General features: G+C 41.4%; 1 protein-coding gene across 1 annotated transcript; it reads right to left on the reverse strand.

The window, feature by feature from the left end:
* Positions 1-291: 291 nt before the first annotated feature.
* On the reverse strand, positions 292-7,357 carry btbd3b (BTB (POZ) domain containing 3b). The gene is made up of 4 exons (XM_069145014.1): positions 6,426-7,357; positions 5,371-5,461; positions 3,380-3,498; positions 292-2,728 (listed from the first exon to the last, which is right to left on the reverse strand). The coding sequence occupies exons 1-4, from the start codon at positions 6,734-6,736 to the stop codon at positions 1,696-1,698; spliced, it is 1,554 nt and encodes a 517-aa protein (XP_069001115.1). The 5' UTR covers positions 6,737-7,357; the 3' UTR covers positions 292-1,695.
* Positions 7,358-8,472: the final 1,115 nt, after the last annotated feature.

Raw genomic sequence — 8,472 nt, forward strand, 5'->3', positions numbered from 1 at the left:
GTGATTGCACGTCTCTAAAAGCCATTCATAGACTTTTTTTGGGGGGTTTATTTTCTGGAGGCTGAGGTGTAATGACGCATACTTAAGTGGGATGCAGAATAGAGTTAGACTTTGACAGACAAAGAGTGGGGCGTATACGTGTCAAGAAGACAGGGATCATCGATCAACAGACAGCTGTACTTGGCATTGTAAATCACTGCAGTGCTGAAGGGCATCATCTGTCCCCATCTCCTAATTTCAGACAAAGCATGTGCCATTATCACTTTTAACACACGGCATATACAACCAATATGTACCACTTGTTTTGTTTATTTGCATCATCAACAACCATACACATTCATTGGTCTCCCAGCACGGAAACACAGGACATGAACACCAGTTTACCCGTCCATTGTAGTCAGCAGATAAGCCTGTGGTTGTTGATCCTACACCAGAGAGAATATTCAGTAGCACAGTAACCCCCCCCCCCCCCCCCCCCAAAAAAAACCCCAAAAAAAACTGCCTCTTTAAAATGAACAAGTGAAATCAAATCCATTTACAAACCAACATCAGTGTAACTCTGTAGCATATACAGTATGCTTCTGCAAATATGGATTCTGTATAATCACATTGGTTGGGATTGCTCAGCAGTTCCGGGTGAGCAGGGTTCTTAACAAAGAGAAGTAAAAGTCCAGAAGATAAACAGCTTCTAACACCCAATCAATCAATGATCTTTTTGCTGTAAACAAAACCAAGGAGCCAGAACAATTAGTAGTACACATCAGATGACATGGAAGCGGCCTGCTCCTGCTGTTAGACAGAAAAGAATATAAATTTTGCTCTCGACCATGTAGTAGTGAACGGTACTCTTTTCAAGTCCTAATTTTTACTGTAAACATAATGACACTGATCTAAATGAAGTCTCGCTGGAGTAACTAAGATGAGTGTAAGTGCAGAGCAACATGCTACAGAGAGATACTGTAGGGGTTACAGTAAGTGACTCGTTATATCTAGTGCTCCCTAATCTAAGACCCCTCAAGCCATCTCTAAGTGCACCGATACTGGATTCAAAGAATCCGAAAGCTGCAGATTCAGCTGAAAACACTCAAATACAAATGAGTATTGCATACTACAATAAGACAGACAGTGATTTTTGACTGTAATCATGACTTCAAAATGTTATATTTTGAATATCATAAAGCCTTTTTCACTTTCACGATGATGCTGATGGTCCAAACTGAGTCATGACATGAAATGATCATCATAGAATATAAGATGTGAAGTATTGCTGCTCTATATGTGCATTCTATGCAAGCATAGAAATAATAAACATACTGTAGCATAATCATTATATAAGATATCATTGTGGCCAGCATTGGCCACAACTGTGGCATCATATACATTTCATAATTTACATATATTCATATTTACAAGCACATCTTGTGCGAGATATCTTTTAATCTTTCAGGACTTCAGGATGAGTTCATCCATGTTTTTGGACAATTCAACATCTTGAAACATATATAGTATCTGGTCCTACTCAAGTGGACCATTTACTAAAATCAAAACCACATAACTACCTCTCAGGTCTGAGATCAGATTTTTTGCACAATAGTGACAAAAATAAATAACAGAAAGTGACACTATACACAAAGTGATAAATTTATATTTCCCATAAGTGCACTGAAAATAAGTCAAATGTTTGCACAGGTGTTGTCAAGCATAGAAGATTAGTTCAGGAATCTGCCCCCCCTGCACCCCAGTGCCGTTAGTGCTGTCCGAAGAGCACTGGAACTGAAATGTCACTTTCCCACACTGCACCTCTGTCATCCCTTCTTGTCCAAAGTAGCTCAACTCATTCCCATCGAGAACCACACTGGCAGTGTAGAAAGTATCGGGCTCGATCTGGACTGGGTACTCAAACCACACTGGGAAGGTGTTGCTAGAACCATCAGAGAAGTATTTGCTGAGGTTTTGTCCCAGCAGCACTCCTTGACGTTTCAGCTCGATCTTGGCACTGTACTCTGCTGAGCCACAGCTAGATCCATACAGTCCAAACCCGGCAATGAAAACTCTTTTATCCACTGCAAACTGTATACTGTCACAGCGACCCCGATAGCGCCACTGATTGCTCCGGTAGGCACAGGACTGGAACCTGTGGCAGCGCTGGGGTGTCAGGCCCTTCCTGGGCTGACTGACAAACTGCAGTTCCGGCTTCTTGGCCGCCGTGTACCACAGGAATATGTCATTGGTCTCATTAAGCGTCAACACACCCGACTGGGCCGCTCCATTGGCAAAATCATCCAGGGCCATTGTAGGGATGCGTATGAGGTACATGGCCTTGCCCAAAACCTTTCGCTTGTTATCAGTTGACGAGGTGAGCTCCTGTCTCTGGCACTCAGCATCAGCCCAGTTAAGAGCAGCCTCAAATACCACTATCTCTTTAGCGTTGAGTGTCTCCCGCTGTAGGATACTCTCCAGGGTCTGGGCGTCGATGTCGCAAAAGCCCTCAGAGCGTAACGCCAGCTCGGCCTGGGCATCAATCACCTCCCAGCAGCGCTGCGTCAGCTCTGGCTCCTCAAACAGACAGCTTTGGGAGAGTAACACACAGGCATTCTTGGCACTCAGGCTGGTCTCCAGGAAGTTGACGCAGGCACGGGCCAGGTGAGGGACGATGTACTTCTTGGCAGCGTAAAGAGTGGCCAACACTGTGTCAGCACTCAGGTCAATTTCGTCACAGTAAATGTACCTGTTGACAAACAAATTTGACTTTCTCAGCTTGATAGACAACAGATAACACACAATTGAAATCACAAATAAGAAATTTAACTGTTAAATCATGTATAAGATTATAACTGTAAAATCAGACCAGGGGAAATGATAAATATAAGAAAATAGTGCATCAGAAGGTTTTGGGTAACTTGAAATTAATTAACATCACTGAATCTGATCAAAAAGATGTAGGCAAACTAATCAAACCTGCCAACAAAATATTATTTCTCCTACACTTTTGTCTAACACCAACTGAGGCTCGTCTGCAAGGACGGGCAAAACAAAACTCAGAAATAAAAGTGATGAAAGAAGGCAAAGAGGAGGTATAAAACAATAACAAGGGATTCCGCATGAAAGCCAGAAAGAAAAAGAAAATATATTAAAGTAAAATAGACAGGATATAGATTCTATGTTAGATAGAGGGAAAAAACAAACAAACATTTAATTTGTCTGTCAGAGGAAATGCTGAACAGTTTTGTCCAAGATGTGCCAGAGAGAGATACAGACTAATTTGATCACAAAAATCATATTGAAATAGCAGTTATGTGATGAAGATGACATTATTTATTTAACAAAGGCATTGTAAGATCATCAGGGCCAATAGAAGAAAGCACAAGAGAATCCTTACTTTAGCATTGCCAGAAATGCTGCTGGTTCCACATCTGGTATATGGATTCCATCATTGTTCTCAGCAAGCTCACCATAAAACATGGCATGGAACACCGAGCTGCCCACAGCCAACACATACTGTTGGAAGAAGAAGAGAAAAAAAAAGTGACAGAGGGAAAAGAGAAATGAAAACATAACATAATTCATTTGTGATTTCACTCCGATCCACATGACATGTCGTAAAAAAGAGATTATTATGGAAAGGTAATTGTGGCTCTTTTGCTTTACTTAAAAACTCAAGTATCTCTGTGAATTTTGAACAGTGCTTCAATTCTGCAGAGATTGTACATGTTAAGTTTCTCAGCTGTGCTTAGTCAGTCACTATTTTCCCCTGAGCACGGGGAGGCAGGTTTCTAACAAAGAAGATTGCCTCTGACACGACTGAACAGAGAGCAGCAAAAGTTCAATTTGCTGAAATTAGGGGCTTATCTGGATTGATGATGAAATCAGATGCAACACAATACTGCTTATATTTTCAGATGTAAGCACTGTATACAGTAGAAGAATATGAATTCTGTTACTCTCCCCAAGTACATTTACGTTTTAGGTCTGTGGTGTGCATATCTGTGTGTGTGTTTGTGTGTGTGTGTGTGCAGCACAAGTGTGTGTAGGTGGTTGTGTGGGTGGTATAAATTATCCCCAAAAAAAAAAAAAAAAAAAAAAATTCTTTCAAGTAAATTGCAGGGGATAAACAAAAATAAAGCTTGCAAATAATTCCATTGTTATTGTTGGTGTTGTTGTTACACACCGAAATTCAGGTTTATTTTTGTACAAAGCAAGATCAGCTGAGAGGCAGATGCTTTTTTATGTGGATTTAGAGACCAGAATACAAATAGTGCATACTGGAATTAGCCCCACATCATGACCCATTATGTTTTACAGATGTCTACATAAATCAATCCTTTTAGTTGCATCCTCCATCTTGGAAGGATATAACCATAAACATACATTAGATCATAATGCATATGTAATTTCCTGCCAACTGGACACAATAAAGATTGCAGGGCTGAATGCCATTATGTCCCATTGGCATAATGGCTCAGCATAAAGTGCAGTCAAGTCATTCTCAGTGTCGTTCCATAACTGCTTTGCACAAAGTGTGCTGCAGCTACCAATCATAGATAATACATTTGGGCCCTATGTAAAGAGCGGAAAAAAAAATAGCCATGAGGAGCTGATATAAGATGTAGAATGGTTAGCTGGGGCCCAATTTATTGCTGCAGAATATTTGTCAGATTTATGCGAATGTTCTAATCATATTCAAATAGAGAAGAAATTAAAGTGCTTTTAGATGAAGCACATGGTCGAGGCAAATGTAACTCAAATCATTTATGTGAATATTTTGAAAAAGCAATGAGGTCAAAGGGTGAACCAAACAATGAAGGCAGGATGACGACCTGCAGGTTATAACTCGCACAAACAGGATGAATATGGGTCTAATTATATTAATCAGTGGTATTTAAATCAGATTATTTGTACTGTTATTTGAAAAATTCAAATGCTAATCAAGTTAAAGAGAACAAAAGTTGTTTTGTAGGATGTGGGACACAGTTCAATGCACCTTCCTCTGTGTCTTATCATTGTCATGTGTTTGGATGTGTTTGATTTTGAAGTTGGCTAATTGCAGAGCAGTTTCTGAAAAGCTCAGAGACAAAGGCGTTCCGATATGTGTGAGATGAAAGCTGAAGAGGATATCCCTTCCTCCTTCGCTCACTCTCTGCCGCTATCCTTCAGCCTCATTTACATAAATAATTGAGGACTGTCTCGGAAAGACACATGACGCGGAAGTGAGAGTGGAGCACAAAGGACTTGAGTTCCATTACCGCCGGCAACGAGGAAGATTATTTTTATGCTCGGATGATATGAAGAACAGTGGGCCAGGCTGGGCTGATTGCTTGTTTGTTAATGTCTTCCTCGCAACTGTGACTTTATGGTTGATGGGATTCTTACTCTGTGTCCTGGCAGCCGCTGAGTCCTTCCAGGCTGACCCACCACAAAGTGAACATCTGCCATCAGCTCATTGTTGAACATTACTGAGTTTCTAGAAAGGGAAGGAAAAAAAAGAAAGAGGAGAAACTGAATTTGATAGATCTCACTATTTACTCATGTCAGTGATTTTAAATGGCAATCGATGGACTTAAAATCATTTCTTTGTATTTCAAAAGAATAATAAAACTCACAGTGAATGAAGTACAACCAAAAGCAGTGAATTACATTTGCATTTATGTTTACTGCTGCTCTAAAAACAAGAGTTTTGTGGTCATGTAAAGTGTCCAAGTTGCTTCAGGCAATAATTTTATTGATTTAAAAGTCTCATAAAGGACAGAAAACATTTGAAAATGTTTTCAAAACTCAAATCATTTTTCATCTTTTCCTTACTTTTTTTGTTCCTTCTTTCTACATAAAAACAGGGAAACAAGACAATGAACTCAATGGAAAATCCCCACTGTGAAAGAATGGGACCAACAATAAAGCTGTGTTCATATATTATTGAGTAGTGGAATATGTCACAGGGGTGGGTAAACAGCCCCATGATGTTTTGGAGAGACAACAAAGCCAGGTCGGAAAGCAGACGTTTTGCTCTGGACAGCTGGGGTCTTTTACTGATAGGCCAAGGTAAATATTTAGCTTTCAGTGCAGAGCAGCCTCTGCCTGTTGTGCATATGAAACCCACTCGGTTCCTGCATGCCCTCTCTTATGTCAGAGCGGCAAAGTCTGCAGGAGCAGGAGGTGGTATAAACAGTGGTTCCCCCAGTAGACTGAGGGCAGGGCACAGAGAACACCCACCCATACTCTCACACACACACAATATGAGAGAGTAATTGCCTTACAGAAGTTTTTGTGCTAAACTGGTAATTAAAAAGTTGAACTCTGTTGAACTTCATGAGAAATTTCCAAATTACAATTTTCAAATTTCGCCTTTCCTGACTGTACTGTTGATGAAAACTGTTGGGATTACCAGTAATGATTTCTCATGCAGCGTGAGGCTTGCTGGTTGCACTCACCTTTCTCTTATAGTGGAGTAGAGTCCCTGCCAGTTACAGTTTTGTATGGTGTTGTTGTTGTTGAGGTTCTGCTGCTGGTACTGTTGCACTGTGGTGGTGGATGCCGGTTTTTTGGTGGGAAAAATGTCCGCTGCCATCTTCTTCTTCTTCTTGCTCCTCAGGGTTATTATCTCATAACAGACTGGGGGCAGCTTGGAGCTGCCACTGGCATTCCCCTTCTTGGAGCTTTTACTTGACTTGCTTTTCACTGACTCGGGAAGCATTAAGAAGAAAGTCAGACATTTCATGTTCCTTCCCTTGGCATCGACCATGAGTCTGTTCAACTGCCGAGCAGTGAGAGTGCATGCAGAGAAGACATTCGCCCAGGAGCAGGCAGGTGCGATGGAGGACCGAGGGGGGAAGAGGACAGTAGAGACTTGCGCCCCACTGAGCGGTGCACTAGTCACAGATCCCGTGCGAGCTTTGTACGACCCTTTAGGAACTACTAGGATCTTCTCTTGCCGGTCTTGTCACTCCTCTGAAGACGCAGGTTCAGACGGGTGATCCGAAGGCACTTTTCCTGTGGGAAGTTTGATCTGCTGATGGAGACGCTGCTGTGGTTCCCATCCCTGCTTGTCCAAAGTGATGAGATCAGCTCTTCATATCACTTCTTTTCCTCGTCTGCTCCCTTGCCTCTCTCACTCACTGCTTTGCTGAGCGTTGGCCTGACAGCTCCAGATTTAGTATCGCTGCAGTGGTCCTTAGGCAGAGAGCTTTACTCAGCTCCTTTATCTTACTCCTTGTGCACTTCTCCTCCTCTCTCTGCCTCTACATCTGTGCCTCTATCGTTTTCTCTCCGACGCCGGCTCTTTTTCTCCCTTTCTCAGCTCCATGGAGCGGAGTCATCTGCAGGATGCTGTGGATGCTGCGCTGCTCTGCTCAGCCACTCGTTCTGCTGACTACAGAGGTTGAATGAGAGAGCGCAGAGGAGATCGAGAGCCCCCACCTCCCCACCCCCCCCTCCCCGCCCCCTCTCCGAACAGCACATAGCTCTCTCTCCAGAGCTCAGCCAATGACAGCGCGTAGCATTCACGATTGGCTAATGCAGCCTAGTGCAGCACATACTTGAATATGCAATAGTCAATGTCTCAATTAAAGTGACAGCCATGGCCCATAAGAATGATATATTCATCTGCTGCTTTACTTCCTATGTTTCCTTTACCTAAAGCAACAGCATTCAATTTGCACTCCAGTAGATACAGACTCAGTGTTATAGCTGAAAAGGACAATATCAATTTCCATGCTCTTTTTTTAAGGACAGAATCTGCTTAATTCATGCATCCTGTCACAATTACACTTTTTTCATAAGCTTCTCATTCATTTATACAAACAGTGAAATTTGCAGTTCATTATTCACTTGAGTGCTTTGATGGGACTTATGACCTTTAAACAGTTTTGCCACAGCAAAACCTTTGTAGATTCACGCCCACACAACAAAAGAAGAACTTTCATGTTAAAATAGTATTGTACACAAGCTACTCTTAAACTAATAGAGTTTGATCATGTAACATATTTCAGTGTGATTTGTCTTTAGATATTTCAGATTTTAATTAAAGTCCGGTTTCTGCATTTTCTAAAATTGCTATGTAATTCCATAAATGTTTTCTCAGAGCCTCTCTGAAAAACACAAAAGGTTTCCGAGGATGTGCTTTCTTGCACTTAGGCTTTCTTGTTAAGTCATCTCTTCAGGAGAGTACATGGGGCTTTGAATGCAATGCACTCTTTACACAATGTATAATGCATATGCTTCTTTTGCTCTCCTTGTGTAGTTTGGCCCGAGCTCAGTGGGTATTCTATTTTAAAGTGCTGGGATGATTTAGTTACTTGGTGCTGGTGGAGGTTTAAAATGTTATGGAATGCTGACAGATTTTATATAACAATTTGGTGTTTTATTTCTTTTGTTTTATGGCACTTTGCTCATGTTACTGCTGCTATTGAGGGAGCTGCACTGGAAATAGTAATGTCTAAAGTAACACTATTACGGCTATTTAAAGTAGTTCATTTGTGT

This window comes from Embiotoca jacksoni, unplaced genomic scaffold (assembly GCF_022577435.1).
Source record: "Embiotoca jacksoni isolate LCO1_2020_lvr unplaced genomic scaffold, fEmbJac1.0.p SCAF_12, whole genome shotgun sequence".
NCBI lineage: Eukaryota > Metazoa > Chordata > Actinopteri > Embiotocidae > Embiotoca > Embiotoca jacksoni.